The 19,832-nt window shown below is 34.3% G+C and overlaps 2 protein-coding genes across 5 annotated transcripts in view; one reads left to right on the top strand and one right to left on the bottom strand.

The window, feature by feature from the left end:
• Window positions 1-13,475, top strand: part of LOC111407772 (DExH-box ATP-dependent RNA helicase DExH11) — a 26,891-nt gene extending 13,416 nt beyond the window's left edge. For 2 of the 4 annotated variants that reach the window (XM_023037436.1, XM_023037437.1), the window contains 13 exons: window positions 2,624-2,691; window positions 2,844-3,225; window positions 3,519-3,674; window positions 3,745-3,855; window positions 4,683-4,736; window positions 5,011-5,268; window positions 6,392-6,501; window positions 6,627-6,780; window positions 7,752-8,208; window positions 11,072-11,286; window positions 11,419-11,657; window positions 12,366-12,492; window positions 12,939-13,151. In XM_023037436.1, coding sequence (XP_022893204.1) covers window positions 2,624-2,691; window positions 2,844-3,225; window positions 3,519-3,674; window positions 3,745-3,855; window positions 4,683-4,736; window positions 5,011-5,268; window positions 6,392-6,501; window positions 6,627-6,780; window positions 7,752-8,208; window positions 11,072-11,286; window positions 11,419-11,657; window positions 12,366-12,492; window positions 12,939-13,151 — 2,544 coding nt within the window. The other 2 variants (XM_023037434.1, XM_023037435.1) reach the window with 2 other exon arrangements.
• A 92-nt stretch (window positions 13,476-13,567) lies between these two features.
• LOC111407773 overlaps window positions 13,568-19,832 on the bottom strand; it is an 11,399-nt gene continuing 5,134 nt past the window's right edge. Inside the window, exons 2-5 of the mRNA XM_023037438.1 lie at window positions 15,597-15,841; window positions 14,573-14,665; window positions 14,240-14,377; window positions 13,568-13,830 (exon numbers count right to left, since the gene is read on the bottom strand). Coding sequence (XP_022893206.1) covers window positions 13,789-13,830; window positions 14,240-14,377; window positions 14,573-14,665; window positions 15,597-15,824 — 501 coding nt within the window. The 5' untranslated portion in view covers window positions 15,825-15,841 and the 3' untranslated portion in view covers window positions 13,568-13,788. The remainder of the gene's footprint in view (window positions 13,831-14,239; window positions 14,378-14,572; window positions 14,666-15,596; window positions 15,842-19,832) is intronic.

The raw sequence follows: 19,832 nt of genomic DNA, 5'->3' as shown, positions 1-19,832 counted from the left end.
CATTAAGAATCTCCATAACAAACTTCATTCCTGTATGAGAGGAATCCCTACATGGTTCTTTTACCAAAAAAGTGTTATGATGTTGCACAATTGTAGCTGCAATAGTAAGGACAAGCTCATTAAAATCTGTTTCATCTCTCATAACTTGATTTATGTATTCTTCATGTAGCTCTTCATCTGAATCGTCGTCCATTCTGTAATCATATAACCATTCATAAAATAATATAATTTCACAAAATAAATTCATCAAGTGAATGCCTTACAATAACATAAACTTCATATTACCTTCAAATAACACAAGTCTCACATAGATTACAAATAAGAAAAGTAGTTGATTTTGCCAAAATAAATGTGTCAACATATATTACTTTAACCCTAAGATAAATATTTCAAAGTTGGTATTGTTGATCCTTCAGCCATTCAATTTGATACTCGGGTTCCTTTAAAGCTACAAAAATCTCTCTATTTGCTTTCTTTGTGAATAGGCCCAATCCTAGCTTGAAAAGAGGAGTCATTGGTTCGCAACTTGGAAGTGTAGCCATCTTATCCATAACCTCTTGAACACTACATCCAGGTGGATCAGTGCGTATATAGGAGCTCCTATTTTTAACAGCTTCACGAAGTTCTTCAAGTTGGTTGCATAGTTTTGTTGTTGTTGATTGCTTATTTTTTCCCTTCCTTAGTCGCTTCCTAGTTGGCTCAACCACTTTATCTTGGCGACTGCTATACCCTATTTCCTCATGGTCACCATCAAATTGTTCATTTTCAGCAGAATCATCATCTTCAGTAATCGTTATATTTTGTGAATATAAAGGATGCATTACACCAGATGTAGGTGCCCAAGCCCTTGCTCCGGTAGCTGTGACATCGTGAAACAACTCATCTAATTTGAATGCATGATCTAAGCCCTTCACACGATATTTTGCAGCTTCCGGATATTTCTGTTAAATAATTTACAATTTTAGAAATATTAACATAATTGGGTGTATTATACTTAAATAAAGAAAATTCAAACACTTACTTGTAGTTTTGTAACCCACCATTCATTTGGAGCATCTATAGTTTGCCTTTCCATATCCCAACCAAGTCCAGTTTCTCCTCTTAACAATGCATCCCATAGCTGCCACTCTTTCTTTACTACATCCCAATGATTTTTTAGTTGTTTCCTATCATAATCTCTATTTGTTGCTTTGTTAAAGTTCTCAGTAAAAAGTTTCCAACCCTCTTTGCTCAAGTGTGTTCCATTTCTGTTACCAGCCCTCACTTGTTCTACAGCTACATCAACCCAAATCTCATGTGTTCGTGCATCCCAAATTGCTTTTGATTTTCCCTTTATCCCCTCGGTTGCCATCTACATTTAAAAATGTTTTATTTACAGTTAATTGTTCCTCAATATTCTTGCTTTATAAATGGCGAATATACCAGAGATTCAATCAGAAAATGTAGAGAGACAGGGACGTATTTAGTAAGAATTGAACCAAGGAATGTAGAGAGACAGGGACATATTTGAACCAAGGAATGTTGGAGACATATTCATGCAAAATTGTATTTAAATTGAAGTTAGAAGATGGACTGATTGGTTCCACTCATTATGGCAACTAAAAAACGTTGGTGGGGGTATCTTTACTGATTTCATGCACCCTCACAACACATGGGTTCCACTCACTTTTAACTTTCTTTTTGCACCCTCACCCCCCACCCCCCCTTGTGAATGAGCAATATATCTACAAAAATTCAGTTTGTCTTAACTGATTTCATGCTAAATCCATTGTTGCAATCATTTAAAAATTATTTTCCCAAGCTCTGCTTTCTCACTTTATATATAAATACACGGCACAAGCATTCATTATTAAACCCACTCAGCAGCACTCGGAAGCAAGAAATTCGAAGAAAATGAAATGTATACGGCAAAACGAAAATGTCAATGATAAAAGAAATTTCTACCGGAACATCAATCGGCTGCATGTAGATGAACAGGAAATACCCAATCACAAACCCATCTTCTAAAACCGAAGGCACATTAAAATACCCAGATAAATACACATTAAACCCGTCATTTCTTGAATAAAACCCAGAAAAGAAAAATAAAAAGGCAACGATACGAATCTATTGTAGTTAACCCATGTGTTGTAGATAAATAATGTTATTGTAAAATAAAATGATAAGAAATTGAAGGTAAATTGCAAAATCTTACCTAGAGAGGAGAGGAATTCCTGTAGACTGAAGAATGGGATTAGAGAAGAATGAAGAGAATTGAAAAGGACGTGATTTCTTAGGACACGGTTGGAATTTCATTTTGTTCTTTACAAATGTAAGGGTAATATTGGAATTTAAAATTTTCATTAAAGTAGAAACTGGCTTCCCGTCTTTTTTGTGGAAGAGCTTTTAGAAGAAGAAGTGGCTTCTTCTAAAAGCTCTTTCAATTAGTAAAAGTCATTTTATAAAATTAGCCAAACAGGTTCAAAAGCACTTTTGGACCACAAAAGCTCCTTTTGGCTTCTGAAAAGCTATCCCAAATGGGCCCTAAGTAGAATGCTGAAAGCCGATGCACATTGGTACCCATGTTTTCATTGCAGTTTTTTTCTTTCTGTTACCATATAAAGTAGTCTTTTTCATTCTGTAGGTACCAAACACCAATGAGTTTGCTGATTGGATTCGCCGGACAAAACAAAAGCAAATTCAGGTTATTTGGTTAGTATCATCTTCTCGTAATGAAAGTTCACTGACCATTTCAATACATTTTTATGACCTTTACGGGGTACTTCAACACAAGCATATTTCGTATTAATACAACGATGGATTCTCATAGATTTCTTTCTATATTTTTTTATTGTCTTCATCAGTACGACTAAAAGACCAGTCCCACTGGAGCATTGCCTTTTTTATTCTGGAGAGCTTTACAAGATCTGTGAAAATGAACAAATTCTGCCGCAGGGTTTAAAAGCTGCCAAAGATGCTACCAAGAAGAAAAACACAAATGTTGCTGGAGGCACAGGAACCTATTCTGGATCTTCAGCAGCGAATGACAGGGCTCTAGCTCAGAAACGTGAAAGTTTCTCTCAGGGAAAACAAAACAAACATTCTGGATTCCAAAATTTGGGGAATTCTGGGGCTAGTTGGGGAAATAAAAACAGTGGTGGCAGTAATGCTTGGGGATCACGGAGATCAGAAGCTTCTTTGTGGTTGTCTCTTATCAACAAGCTTTCAAAGAAATCCCTCTTACCAGTATGTTTGAAAAATTCTATTCTGATGTCTATGCCTTTTTAGTGCATCCTCAAAATATTAAAGAAACAAGTTGCTTTGGCTATTGTATTTCCTGTTCTACTACTTCAATAGCTCTATATTGACTTATTCTGGATGAAGTACTGTACTTCTAGATAAGAGCGTTTACTAGATGTCTGAAAACTAAATGTGTTTCATGCTATTTCCATTCTTCAAACTTTTACTAATGTGGTTTTGACACGTTGTCTTGTTATAACTTAAAATTTTTCATTTATCATAATTACTTGTGTCTTCAGGTGGTCATATTTTGTTTTTCAAAAAATCGCTGTGACAAATCAGCTGATAAAATGACTGGGACTGACCTCACAACTAGCTCCGAGAAAAGTGAAATCCGAATCTTCTGTGATAAAGCATTTTCAAGGTTAAAAGGATCAGATAGAAATCTACCTCAGGTGTAGTATTTGATTTTTATTAATTGTAACTGATTTTGGGATCCAGGAATTTGACACACAGGAATTACAGGTTGTTAGAGTTCAAGAACTCCTTCGGAGAGGGATTGGTGTTCACCATGCTGGATTGCTTCCAATTGTTAAGGAAGTTGTGGAAATGCTTTTCTGTCGTGGGGTAATCAAGGTAAATTTGTAAGTTGCTGCTTTTTTGTTTCAAAGGTTATTTACATCTTATTTGCAGGTTTTGCGTGGAACTCATATATTTGTTTTTTTTTTTTTGGAATCTTATTGTGTATTTCCTAAAATAATAACTGAAAAGATGGTGTATGCCAGATTGAAGCAGGATTATGATTATATTTCTGCAGATTGAATATTTAAGATATCAAATAGTTCATAAATTGTGAGCATGTTTGGCTAAGCTTAAAAAGTTTACTAGTAAGTTCACTTTATAAGTAAATAAGTAATTTTTACAGTATGAAATGTTTTTAGTTATCAAAATTAAAAATAAGTACTTGTTTTGACATTTAAGATAAAGCCAAGGGCGTCCTAGAAGGATATGAGCTACATCCGTGAGTAAGGCATCACAATCAACCTCATCCTTATAGTCACCTAACTGGATTGGAACAAGACACCTCTCAGTGACAGGTAAGGTTGTTTTATCTACCCCGTCCCCCTTAAAAGGCTGGGGGTGTGGCTCTACCTTAAGGTTCAATCTAGCTATAGCGGACTTAGAGACCACATTCATGGTGCTTCCCCTGTCAATGACCAATTCCCCTGTCAATGACCAATTTGCAAGTTTACCTTTAGAAGAGCAATTGTTAACTTAGTCACTTTATTAACTTTTACTTTAGAAAAAATAACATATCCTAACTTGTTTCGAAACAAAAAGTCAAAATAACACATACTTATTCTTAAGCTTAGCCAAACATGCTCAAATCTACATCCTTGTTGTCTGTTAGTTTTTAATTAATTACTGAGACTTCTAATTGCTGTGTCCTTGGTTATTCTTAGATTCTGTTTTCAACGGAGACATTTGCAATGGGAGTCAATGCCCCAGCTAGGACGGTAAGTTGTTATCAATAGAGTTTCTGTGAGATGTATAATTACTACATGAGTTAAGAAGGCTTAATCTTTATAATTTGTGTTATATGATTACATATTTCCTATTGGATTTAATATTATTTAAATTATATATTTAGTTGCATTATTCTAGATGTCGAATGGAAGATAGTGCACATCTTTGTAGTTCCATAATCATTGGTTCTTGTTGGATCACTAATATTAGCATCAATATTTCTTTCTTATGTATATGTCAGTTGCTATTTTTATCATCTGGCAGGTTGTTTTTGATGGTTTGAGGAAGTTTGATGGCAAAGAATTTCGGCAGCTGCTTCCTGGAGAATATACTCAGATGTCTGGTCGTGCTGGCAGGAGAGGACTAGATAAAATTGGTACAGTTGTTGTGATGTGCCGTGACGAAATACCTGAGGAGAGGGATTTGAAGCATGTTATAGTTGGCAGTGCAACTAAGCTTAAATCTCAATTTCGACTGACCTACATCATGATCTTGCATCTCCTTCGTGTTGAAGAACTGAAGGTATAAATAGCTTTGACTGACTGGAAAAAAGAGGATATCAAATGGTAAATGATTCATGATAGATAATTATCGAAAGGTATGGTGTAGGACGAAGTGTCGAGAATTAGATAGATGAAATGGACCCACTAGAGAGATTATAACAAAAAAGGAGGTACAGTTGGTACCATTTCCATTCTCAGTGTTTTTACTGGTTGTGTTAACATGTCAGAGTATCTGTTTGCTTGCATTTTCTAAAATTTAACATTTTTATTCCTAAATTGGAGTCCATAATGACTTGTAAACAGAGAGCAGCTATATAGCTGTTCTATTCTGAAACAATATTTAACACCATGCATTGAGGATCCACTGCATGCGATCCCACCAAAGACCAAACACCATATTGTGCACAGGGAACCCCTCTCCATGCCCACAGGTTCTGCCATCTTTCTTTCGTTCCCCCTTCCGGCCCCTCTCCATATTTTTGTGCTCTTCATTCTTGCCTTTCATTACTACTGAACCCCTCGCTTCCACCAACAAGCTGCCTGCTGTGCTTCACTTCATTATTCGGCAGAGCTGTGTTAGAATTGTTGCATGACCCAAGTGATATTAAAATGTTGCCCCCACCTAACAAGTGCAAACTGCTGCTACCATACTACACACCACCCCTACCCCCCAAAAACCATCATGCACAACACACCACTGGTATCATATAAAGTTTCAGGTAATATTTTTTCTTAAAATGCTCTATACCAAACAGAACCTAAGATGCATTTGTCGTTTACATTTTTTCTTATTTTTTTAATGAAGTTGGGTACGTTTTCGAGTCAATCTTGTAACTCTTTTGCCTCTGAGCAGTCTTTCTTATGCAACCTGTTGCTGCGGTTAAGTGTTTGGGGATCCATGATTTTATCTCAAGGGGACAGACCGAGGTTTTCTTTGAAATAATAATAAATGAGCTGATGAGGACTTGGTGGCCTTTAGTTCAATCAAGGAATAGAGTAGTGAGTGAAGGGATGGCCTAAGTTTATGCCGTCACACTAGTAATGAAGAATGAAGATATTAGTTTACGGATTAAATGTGTTTAAGAATTACTTGAATTAGTTGTTCATGCTGTTGATATTTGTTGAGGAGCGTCACTTTGCAGGTAGAAGACATGCTGAAAAGAAGTTTTGCAGAATTTCATGCTCAGAAGAATCTTCCAGAGCAGCAACAACTTCTAATGCTAAAGCTTGCTCAGCCTAATAAAGCCATCGAGTAAGCACGTTAGATATAACCACTGTTGATAGAATCATAACTAAAATGTGAATGCTACCTTCTGCGAGAGCATGATGTTTCCCAATACCATAAATTGGTTCATCAAGTATGTCTTGTGGATGTAGATGCATAAAGGGCGAGCCCGCTATAGAAGAATATTATGATCTGTACTCACAGGCTGAGACGTACGGCAATCAGATTACAGAGGCAGTCATGCATTCCCCAGTTTCCCAACAATATCTCACTCCTGGAAGGGTGGTAGTTGTAAAATCACAATCTGTGAGTACGCAATTAAGTTCATCACTGGCTAAATTTATTCACAAATAAAATCCTTGTTCACAGAGGGGATGCTTTGATCAGTTCATTACTTGGGCATTTCCTTTGAGAATATCACTCAGAATTGATGAGTTTGAATTGCTTACAATATTTTAAAAAAGCACTCCAGTATACGCATCTAATTTCTATTTTTATTTGGTAATTGCTCAAAATTCCAGTATATAACTTCCTCTTGGGTACTGTTTTTAGTCTTGTCAAGTGAAGATTTAACCCTGGGGGCCCTTGTTTGGCCCCCATTTTTTAAAACTCATTATTTCCCTAATTCATTTCCAATCACATATTTCATGGGACCCACAACTTTTATCAACTTTCAACCATACATTTCATCACCTTTTATCCAAATCTACTAAAAATCTGATTTTTAGTAAAATCAAATAGGGGCATATTATGTTTTCAAATTCTTTTGGTTAAAGTGATATCATTTTACAAATTCACGTGGAATCATAGTTCTAGTATGGGATAGGAAATTTTTTAAGTTCACTTGAGTTAATATATATTGGAGTTTGTTGAAGACAAGATTTATATGATATATGTATGGTTCTTTCTAATAGCTTAAGCTTTTAAATCAAGTGGTTCAACATGATATAAGAGTAATCTAAGGTCATGTGTTAAAGTCTCGCCGATACCCATTTAATGAAATTATGCGCATGCCAAAATTTGAAGAAAAATATGAACGCTGCCATGCCACTAGTGAGGGATGTATTTTGAACTCAAGATTTAAATGATATATATGTGACTGTTGCTAACATTTTAAGCTTTTGGTCAAGTGTTGAACTGAGTCCATATGTTTTTAGCTTGATAGCTGTTTCTTTAGCACGTCTAATTCACACAAACAACAAGAGATGCACACTTATTCCTTTTTTGTTATGTTTTTGGCTCCCATTTTTTATTTTTATTTTTTGAATCATTGGCAGGCCCGAGATCACCTATTAGCGGTTGTTGTCAAAGCCCCTTCTGTTAACTATAAACAGTACATAGTATTAGTGGTGACTCCGGAATTACCTTCATCACTTCCTACGCAGTCAGATAATGAAAATTTGAGAGAGAAAAAAGGTTCTGATTTCCAAATTTTGGTACCAAAATCAAAACGTGGTTTGGAGGATGATTATTGTTCTTCAGTCACTTCTCGTAAAGGATCTGGTATTGTCAATATAAAATTACCTCACCGTGGTTTTGCTGCTGGAGTGAGTTACGAGGTTAGGGGAGTTGATAATAATGAGTTCTTGGCCATATGCAAACACAAAATAAAGATTGACCAAGTTCGGCTTCTTGAAGATGTTAGTGCTGGCGCCTATTCAATTACTGTTCAGCAGCTTCTGACTCTGAAGTCTGATGGAAATAAGTATCCACCTGCCTTGGATCCAGTGAAAGGTACGTAAATGAACTCTTTTCACTTACTGTCCGAAAACTGATTGGGTGGCTAATATACTTGAGACTGTGTCATTGTGGTCAATGCTGATTGATGTTTCATGAGTAAGGTGTTGACTGTTGAATGACTTTGTGGGAAGTTTTTCTTGTGAATTTACTGTTTATAATGGGGTCTCTCGGTAAAAAAGTATGTTTCATGGACTTAAAATGTCCATATTCATAGAACGGAAAACTTTTGGCAAATTTCCCAAATTTAGAACTAATAATTATATTGAGAAAAATCAAAATAAATCTTATTCTACTTTTATTGCGCGTTGAATGATGTGTCTTTTGCTAAGTCTTCACCAAAATCGTTATCACAATCTCCATGATACCCTCCTAACTGAAAGGAACTCAACTTTGTTCACTCAACTGCAAATATTGTTCCACCAAATTTGCATCAACGCATGAAATCTCAGAAGATATGGACCACTTTAGAACTAAAATCGGAGCACTGCAAAATACTCCATGAGTGGTTCCTAGTGCGTGTGCTGTTGGCACGTGAACATTATTTTATTCAACTAACATTACCAGAGCTGTAGCTTTGGAGAAAGGGTTTAGTCATAGGAAAGTAGGGTCTGATACCAATGTTAGCCGAATGAGAGGAGAGAAGAATTGAGAAAGAAAGATAAGAAGATTAGGAAATTGGGAGAGAATTCATTGGGAGAATAATTTCAAAACACTGCATACTCAAACTATTTGTTTACATGATTTTATATTACTGCTATTTATATTTAGAAAGCTTAATAAGAAAGGAAAGTTGCCACAATAGCAGAGTTTCCTAACTTCAAATCCAGTGGTTATATTAATAAAATAAGTGATAATCTATTTTCTGTTTTTATGCCAAAATGGTATATAGTTTATGACAGTGATTTATCTTTCTGATCCAATTGGTATGACAGTGATTTATCTTTCTGATCCAATTGGAGTTTGCACTTGGAGGATAAAACATTCAGAGGTGGTTTGCTCTCCACCTCTGCTCTACACCAACATTTTGTAGCTTTATTAGGATGGTGGTTGTGGCCAATGGTGATGATAATTGTTAATTTGGGGGTGAGGGGTTTGGTTGGCAGTAGTTTTGGGATGGTTATGGTAGTTTTCCAGTGTTGTGGTCAACTGAACAGTGGTTGGTGGCAGCAGCATCATGTGATTGTGCTCGTGGCTGATTGTGCAGCTAGGTTGAAGGGTTGGTTGCGAGTGTGGTGGTGGTTGGGGGGGGGGGATCTTTAGTTTCCCCACCGTAATATTTTTTTAGTACCTTATTTGTACCATAAAATAACATGGGGAGAAGTTTACACTAGTAGAATTTGAATAATAGCAGAGTGGGGGATCATTCTAAAACATAATGGAAAGATTGGAAAGATATTTTGTGTTTTATTCCGTATTAGGGGTCCCATCTGCTTTGTTTTGAAGTAGGGACAAAGCAACTGAGTTGAAAAGCTGGAAATTTGGGTGATTGGTAAGTGCTAAAACTTTGGTTAGAAGCGACATAAGCAGCTTATATATTAAGCTCATTAGAAATAATATCAGGCAACTATTTATAATAACCATGCAACACAATAGATGGGGGCTGCCTTAATTTGATACTAAAAGAGAATTTCATGCAAGTTTCATGACGTCATTTGCAGGTGTTGTGCAAGAACCAACAAGTTGAGTGAACTTCGGGTTCAATTAAGATAGGAACTCGAACATTAGAAGTATCATTTGTTTAACTAGTATACTCCTCTGATGCTCAGACTCTTCGAAGTAATCGGAGTACTCGTATCGGATACGGCACGACATATCATGGGTATGGGTATGAGATTTGTATCGGATCCTCCAAATTTCAACAGGACACTTCGTCGTTTTTGCTTTTTCTTTCTTTTTTTTCCCCTTTACTTTCCTGTTTTCGCTCTCTATAAACTTAGTGTTGCCGCTGAGAGGGTGGAGAAAGGCGGCATTGCTAGATTTTTGCCTTCTCTATCTGTAATGGTGGTTTAGGGTTTTATTTATATAAAATGAAAATAGGTTCCATATAGTGTTATTTAGTGCTCCACTAAATTCAAATTGCAATCAAGTCCTTCATTTTCTATTTTATATAACATTTAGGAATTCCCATGATTGAAAACTAAATCCCAAAATTTTATTTTATTCGTCTTAACCTCTTATTCAATATCTATTTTCCTTCTTTGTGAATAATTTATTTTGGTATATTCAAAATAACATCTTGGATTAGTAAAAAAATTGAAGTTTGAAAGACGTATTCATGTACTCGTGTCCGAAGTTTGGGTTCTTTTTAGCCATGTTCCCATATCCTACATTTTAGAAAATAAATTATTCAACATTTAGATACGTGCCCATATTTGTACCCAAATCTGAGCATCATAAGTACACTCTACTTGTACATTTTATGTGCTTCATTATCTAATACTAGTTCTTGGGCCTGAGGTTTTCCTCATTTAGGTTAAAAACTTGATTTTTTATCAGAATTTTTTTGGTTTTCTTTTTTGGACTGTGTGATACATATTTACTTAATTCAGTGAAACCTCATCTCAGCTACTTGTGCTGAGCTACATGAATCCCATGGACTTGGGGCCAGCTTCACTTGTGGACATGTTCAGTTCTTGTCCGTCTTTTTTCCTATAGGTCCTAAGCCTTGATAGAAGGTAGGTGTATTAGGTAGGGTGATAGAAGTCTGAGTATGTGCTGCCATTCTTTAATATGAACATCAGAGAGTTGCATGGTACTGAATTCTGGATATAGCAAATATGTGGTCTATTTGGATGCTCTCAGATTTTATTTAGGGATCTTCTTTTCAATTGAGATGATGATGAAAAGTAAATGCCAGATCTGAAGTTGAAAGACATGAACGTCGTTGAAGCTTACCACATTTGGAATAGCCTATTACAGAAGATGGCACAGAATAAGTGTCATGGATGTATTAAATTGAATGAGAACATCAAGATAGCTCGAGAATTGAAGTGGCACAGAGAGGAAGTGAATGCTCTGAAGTTTCAAATGTCAGACGAGGCACTTCAGCAGATGCCTGCCTTTCAGGGTCGGGTATGTGGCTTCATCTCTGCATAAAATTGCATTACTTTCTTTTGGCAGAAATTAAATTTATTCTGACAATTTATCTATGATTGATCTTGAGCCTCCATAGTCCTATCTGACATCTTAGTCATGTCAATACAGATAGATGTTTTGAAGGAAATTGGGTGTATAGATTCTGACCTTGTAGTGCAAATTAAAGGCCGTGTTGCTTGTGAAATGAATTCTGGGGAGGAGTTGATATGCACAGAGTGTTTGTTTGAGAATCAACTGGACGACCTGGAACCAGAAGAAGCTGTGGCAATAATGTCTGCCTTTGTTTTTCAGCAGAAGAACACTTCTGAACCTTCTCTTACACCAAAGCTGTCTCAAGCCAAAAAGAGGTAGCATACTTTTCCAACTCTTAATTTATGCTCGCATCTACTGTTGAGTTCTTTAATGCGTGCTATTAAATTGGGTAGTATTTCTATATTACTGGTGCTTTTTGTGGATTTTTCTTAGATCTACATTTTGAAGTAACTTTTCAAATCGTGTTTGACAAAAAGAAGCTTAATTGTAACTTTTACTTGTTTTAAGCTTAGCCAAACATGTATTTTAGTTTGCTTCCCCTATCTTGTTATCTATTTTCTGTGTTGATTGAATTGTTGATATTGTGATCAGTATAATCACTTCGATCACATTCATCACTTCCTCAAATTTCTTGGATTTTTACTTTGTTTTGATTGTTAGCAGGATAATTACGGCATGCTTGTCAAACTCAATGATTTCTGTTTGAATGCCTCTTCATTTGAGAGTTCCCTTCATCAAATAGGTAGAATTTTCTAATTACAAGGCTTAGAATCACCCATTACATCATTACACGGCTGAGAATCAGCCATTACATAAGTCATGCTAACTAAATATGGTATATACACTAATTACAGAATATCATGCTGTAATTTTTCTGCTAACACTGATGTGTTCTCTAGTTGTTCCTGGAAAATTATGTTATGATTGGCATTATTAACTGTCCCTTATTTTATGCAAACAGAAATATTGCTAGTTTGTCCATTTCTTTCTATAAAGATAATGCTGGTTCTCCTGTAATTCAGACTGTATGACACGGCTATAAGACTAGGAGAGCTTCAAGCACAGTTCAAATTGCCAGTTGATCCCCAGGAATATGCCCAAGAGAATCTTAAGTTTGGTCTTGTTGAAGTCGTCTATGAATGGGCAAAGGTATTCTTCTAGTCACTCTGTCTCCCTTCAACTCACAAAAGAATATTATGAATTGTTTTTGGTAGTTTTGTGATCTGCATATTCTGGCGGTAGTTTTTAGATTTTCTTCTCTCGTTAGGATTTTTATTATGGCGTAGTGGATTCTTCTTCCAGTGCTTTAGTAGGAAAGACCATTGGGTCTAATGAAAAAGGAGGGAATTTATTGAATAAAAATTTGTCCGCCCAATTATTTGTACGGTTGTTGGCATCTCGTGACTCAACGAGTTCAAAATCTCAGTATTTTGAGAGAATCCGTATTTTCACCTGCACCTTACAGCATAACCCCTCTGCCAGCCCCTACCCTGTAGGGGTAGGCATGCGTTTTATGCAGTTTCATTGCAAGGCTTGGGAATATCTTTTATGATAACTTCGTCTAATCTAATTGTACTTTCTTTTCTTATCCACAGGGCACACCATTTGCAGATATCTGTGAACTTACTGATGTTCCTGAAGGTATGATAGTAAGAACAATTGTCAGATTGGACGAAACATGTCGTGAATTTAGGAACGCTGCAGCAATTATGGGTAATTCTTCGATCTTCAAGAAAATGGAAACTGCTTCGAATGCAATCAAGCGTGACATCGTCTTTGCTGCTAGCTTGTACATTACGGGGGTGTGAACAAATCCGTGGTGAAATCCATTGGTTTGTGCTGCCCTCAATCGGGTCGAGGGACTAGGAGAAAACAAGTAGTACACTAACCGATGTACGTATCATTTGGGGACTTCTTAACTTAAAAGAAATAGGAAGTTGTACATCAGTCATCTTTCAGCCTGAGATTTTACAGCACCAATACGTTGGTAATTTATGGTCCTTGTATCATTTGGACTACTGTAGAAACAAGATATTCTTTCCCTTTTTAGCCATGTGACAAGAAAAAATTATACATTTGTTACTAATTTGAATTCAAGATAATCAGGGTAAGTGTGTATGCCTTTATGGTGCTGGTGGTGCCCTTTTTTTTTTCTTTTTTTTTTTTTTAATTAAAATAGTGGATTCCTGTGTCTTGCGAGATACAAAATATAGGAACAGGAATATGAAAGGAAAGAAATGAACTCTACTCTTATTATAGAAAATGATAATACATATGGAAAGTTCATATTGCTGCTAGCACACTTGGAAATACAGCTCCAATCATAGAAATGCAGGCATAGTTGGGAATACAATATTTAGTAATAGAAATGCTTGCAACATGAAATGAAGATGATGAAATTGCAATAATTTGCAGCTTGTTCAAGAATGACTTGTATCCTCCATTTCAGTTGTCACTCCTTTTTGGCTTGTCAGATACAAAATTCTTCTGCAATCAGGAAAATGAGAGCACAATTTAGATAGTAATGACACGTTTTGGCAATGTTTGACTAGATAGTATTAGACAGGTTAAGGAATGGAATTTTATCTAACATCGTGCATGAAATATAGTCAGTGTCGGATCATACTCGACAACATAAAAAATTGGACGAGATAGAAGCATCTTTTGCTCTCTTTAATATTCTCAGGTACTGTCTAATTTGCCATACAATGTTAAGATGGCACTGTGCATCGAATACACTTGGTGTCGACCATACTCGACAATAGTAAAAAAAGGACAAGATAGAAGCATCTTTTGCTATTTTAATATTGTTCAGTACTGTCTAATTTGCCATACAAAAAATGTCATAGACGTTGAAAAATCGTAATGAATGGGGGAATTGTCGAGGTATCATTACCATATCAGCAGAAGATGGAGTCCAGTCATTAGTAGCAGGATTTCCCTTGCATGAGGCATGAGGTTCAGCTGCAGAATCTGGTGCTATGCTGAAGGAAACCCCATTTGTGTTCTCCCCTTGTATGAACCCTGCTCCAGTCTGTTATGAAAAAGAATTAACGCATTATAAAAACATACCAACCTTACAAACTTGGATAAAGTGACTTGATTAAATTATAAAATTCGATGATTGATTTGTAACAAAACGAAGTTTAGTAACATATTTTACCCTTAAAAATTTGTAAAATAAAATACCAGTTTTATCAATAGGTATATACAAATTTCAGATTGATACCCTGTGATGTTGCTTGTCGATGCAATTGAGGTCATTGTAATACTCAGTTTCCATAAACTCCTCAGCTGGTTTGCTTCCTTCGTAAACCAGTTTCTGCACCAAAAGAAAATCTTGTTTGTTAAACACAGTTTTCTAAACCAGTTTCTGCAGCAAAAATCATATTCCTGATGGGCGGTTTCAGGGGAAAAAATGCTCCCTCGTAACTCGTCCTAAAGAACGAGTCTTTCCATCTTGAGATCCATTTTCATTCATGCTACAAGTATAGAAAATTTTGACATAAAACTTTGACAGACAACACATGGCAGGAATTGATTGAAAGATGGAAAGAGAATAAAGAAAACAATCCAATCATCTATAACCACGTCAACGTAGGTAGAAGTTCAAATTGAATTCCCTTTACTCATGGCTTTTTCCATTTTAAGAGTGCATTGTGTGTGTTCAAGATCACAATTCTTGGTTATTTAAATGAAACGAAAAAATAAAAAATGAGTTGTTAATATTCTTACTAGTTTCTAAGGTGCACAATGTTACCTTAATCATCCGATGGACGAGAAAGATATCTTGTTTTAGGTTAAGAAGTTCTTGGACCTAGCAATTGATAGTACATTTACTGAATTTTGAATTAGTAAATTCATTTGGGATTGACAGATCTACTCATTTTCTCTATCAATCACTCGTTTGCGTCAAGAATTATCTACGAAGACGTGTTAAAAGAGGTTTCTTGCCTTCCAAACACATTTCCCTGATAATAACAACAAATATTGTCTAAGTATCGTCTAATCTAATCCAGTACAACGTACCAAACATATCCTTGCACTATTTTGAATAAAATTCATAAAAACCCTACAACTTTCCGTTCTTCCCTATTCATAAATCTTCCCCGTGCTTTCACATCGAGAATTATTTACACAACGAAAAGATATCAAAGACACTTATTAAGTCCAAACATATCCATCTAAATCTAGATATAAACGTTGATTTATCAAGAATACATTTATAAGTAGAACAAGTAGAAGTAGATCACCTGAGTTTCCTTTTCCAGACGTTGGAATTCAGCATATTCAGGATTATTGACATCATTAATGGAGTTTAGGGTATCAGTATAAGCGGAAGAATACTCACTCCTCTGAGGTTTTGTGTGGCGTTTTGGTGCCAAACCATCAAAATAATCTCTTGTTTCTTCCTCAATCTTTACTTCTTCCTCTTTAGACAAATGAATATCACTACGATTTGGCCTATTAAGACGCTCCATTGTTACTTCTCTCTCTTCTTTGATGGTTTTCAATTGAGTTCTTCGTACATATATACTAGTATTTGGGTAGATATTTTCTTGGATGTGGCCAGGGGGAAGATAGGAGGCAGCCCTATCCTTTATTTCTTTTATACGTGAATTTTTTTCTTCAATATCTTAGTTCAGTAAAAATATTTTTTTTATCCTATCCTGTCTTTGCCTCTGATGTTACCATTTTTACTTGAATTAGTCAACCTCGGTTGTACATATAGCATAAACTATTTTTACTTTGAATACATTTTCTAATTGAAAACTCTTCGAAAATCCAAAATAGTTTTCGAGTTTCATGTTCATGTCTTACCCCTTTGTTTTTTTTTTTTTTTTTTTTTTTTAATTTTTTTGTTTTTTACAAATATTTCCCATGCATGCATGACTTTGCGGGACCACCTACAAGAAGTTGAGACACAATTAGCCCAAGTTTGACTTCCATTAAAACAATTATTTATTTATTTATTTATTTTTCACACTCATTTTAATAGTACATTTAAACCTATTTGATAGGCTTCTTTTTTCACGGAAATTTTCCACCTAAATGATATGTTTGATGGACAAAATTTTTCATAAAATTGATTTTCCAATAAACCCCCCATGTGACCACATTTTTCTTGGGTTTTAGGGAATTGATTTTCTTTTGGTTTTGGCGGGAATTGAGTTTTTTAGCCTTTTTTTTTCCGGCAATCGAAACAAATTCTATCATTTTAATTGATAATTTTCATGAAAAATAAAGCTAAATGTATATCAAAAGATCCAAAATTTCAACATTTTCAAGTGAAAAATTGTACCAATCAAACACATTAATTGACAATTTTCAGTAAAACAAGTTCGAGACAATTCAATTATCTGGAATTCATTTTTTCACCTAAATTTCATTATTGCAGTCAAACGGACCCTCACATAATTAGCCTCAGTTTGACAACTATTTTTTTTCTCTTATTTATTTTTAACCTCTCATTCTCACAATAAAATATTCTTCACGTAAATCAAAATTTTTCTTACTTTTTAACCACATTCTCCAAAAATTTACTATTCTAAAACTCATCATTCCCAAACAATGACTGTCAAATAGGGGCTAAAATATTTTGCACGTAAATTCAAAAATTTTCTTACATTTTAATCATACATTTTCCAAAAAATCATTATTCAAAACATCATTTTTATCCAATAATGGCCATCAAACAAGGGCTTTGGAACACAAGTTGCTTGGACATATTAAAACCTAGTTGAGAAGCCGTATTACAATCTAGGGGTTGTTTAACAATGCCTTTTATATAACTTTTAGTATACTTGATAAAATTCGGATGAAATATATGATTGAAATATTGATAAAAATTATGGGTCCTATATATGAAGTTAAAATTAATTATTGACTTCGAAATAATTTTGCCAAACATGCACCTAGGAAAATTATAGCTCAAGTTTTCGACCTCTGTAGGATAAAGCAAGTTGGTTTTCAACATTCACTCTATAGCAATTGGGTCCTTGAAACTTTCATTTTGTAGAATATGCATATCTCATGGAGTGTCTCCATCAAATAATTAATATTTGTAATTTTTTTGAAACTTTTTAGGATGAATGGTAATGTGACCACAAAATATTTGAACTATAATGTAATATATAATTTTGAATGTATGGTTGAAATCAAGATTTTATTTTGATGGGATAGTAGAAGTAATTTTTAAGTTACTAATAACGTTAGCCGAACATAACTGAGTATAACTATATTGTCACCATAGTTTACCTTTGTTGCAAGTCCCCAATCTTCTCTTATTGTCAAATTTATCTCCCCACATATCTTTGTCACATTTTCATCCACAATCTTCCATAAGTAGAACAATTGGTCCAAATGATTAGGAGTAAATAATATGTCACACTTTTGTATTTATTTTTTATTTTGCTTTATTTATTTTCAAAGGGGGTCCAAATGATTTCACTCCCAAAGGAGGCTCAAACCTAGGTCATAAAGTTGTTAAAGCTTTGGTTTCATATTCGTTGTTGTTTGCTTATTTAAAAATATGAGAAGAAAAGAAGTCTTTTTACACTCTACTAATGAACTCGTGGATGCAAACCGTCACCAAATGCAAAATGTACTAGATAATAGAAGATTGAAGGTCATAATGCGCCGATGTATTATGAAGTTCCAAGATTTTTCTTATTAAAATAAAATACGACGAATGTGTTATGGAATTCCACGATTTTTCTTGTTGAAGATAATAATTTAACCTTCATTTTCTTGTTCTAAATTTTAAGTAACTTATTACTTACTAGTTAATACAATGTTATGGAATTTAACAATTTTTCTACTGACAATATTAATTTATATGATAGTTGTTCTACAATAAATCTAGATGCTCATGCTCTAGAAATTGGATCATCTAGCTATCAAAAAAAAAAAAAAGGAAAAAAGAAAAAAAAGAGATGTGTGGCATAATTTTAAATTTGATTTAAAAAGGAAAAACAGTGTGTAAAATGTGTTCAAAGGAATACGTATGGATTTACGGTCAAAGCACTGGCACATTGCAACTTGCAAAAATCTCATTTTAAGGAAGAAAAAAATTTAGATGCTAAACAAACAAAATTATGCCTTTTAAATATATTTGTGGATTAATTACTTTTCCGAACCTTTCTTATTCACAAGAGAGAATGAGAACTAGAATGCCATAAATTTTGGCAGTAAACAGTTGCCCTTTACCTACACAAAAGATAAATCCTTCGAGGAGTTTATGCAAAAGTATGTCCAACCCTCTTATCAAAACGTAAGTAGAAATACTGCTCGTTCCGAAATTATGAAATTATTTCATACAATGACACACAAATTTAAAAGTAGAATTTAATAGTTTTAATGACATTATTTATCGCTAGTTTTCAATAAATTTGATGTTTTACATATATTAGTTAGCATTAGTTTTGATAATTCTAAGCCTAATACTGCATGCATTGAGATTTTAATTAGAACACTTCAACCCCATTTAGATGCTAAATTATTTCATGTACGACGTGTTTGTCATATGCTTAATTTAATTGTTCAAGATGGTTTGAAATGAATACCACCACAAATGTTTATAATAAGATACTATTAACTATATTACTTCTTCAAATTCTCGACAAAACGAATTTGGAAGGATCTGAAAAAATTTAGGAATGGAAAAAAGGTAAATTTCTATATGGTATACCAAATAGATAGAATTCAACATTTCTTATGCTAAAGTCGTTTGTTAACTATGCAGATTCTATTAATGTTTATCATAATTTGAAGTATACCCAATTTCATGTTGAACATTCATATTGGGAAACTATATTTAAAGTTACGAAATTTTAGAATCTTTCTATTAAGCAACAAAAGTTTGTTAAGGTGTTTATTACCTAACAAGTTGTGGGGTATATCTATTATAAGTAGACATTTCTAACCAATTTTATAGTCACATGTACGATGATTTTTATGCTTGAAATTGTTTAGAGATAAGCCAAATGACCCACAAGGTAATCCTCGCGGTTGACTGCGCCTTCATATGTCCGCACGTGAGTCCTTCATGTGTGTGTGTTGTGTCAACCTCGAGGTCATCCATGCGGGCACTGCGCAACTCAATTGGTTATTGTTGGAAGAAAAAGTTAAGTTTTTTGATGACAGCTGTTATGGATCATTGTATTAAATTATTTGGAGTTCAATGTGCTATGAAAAAACTTTCAAAAAGTTTAAGTTTTAATATAAGCCCTTGTTTAAGCTCCATTTTTTATATGAATATACATTTTCCAATAATGATTTGATCCAACTTCAATCACACCTTGTTTAAGCTCCATTTTTTTATATGAATATACATTTTCCAATAATGATTTGATCCAACTTCAATCACACATTTTTCAATAAAATAATATTATAAAATAATATATATATATATATATATATATATATAAAATAATAATAATAATAATAATAATAATAATAATAATAATAATAATAATAATATTTGTCAA

The sequence above is a fragment of the Olea europaea genome, chromosome 13, assembly GCF_002742605.1.
Source record: "Olea europaea var. sylvestris chromosome 13, O_europaea_v1, whole genome shotgun sequence".
Taxonomy (NCBI): Eukaryota; Viridiplantae; Streptophyta; class Magnoliopsida; order Lamiales; family Oleaceae; genus Olea; species Olea europaea.
The sequence above is the reverse complement of the archived record's forward strand: the minus strand, read 5'-3'. Positions and strand labels throughout refer to the sequence as shown.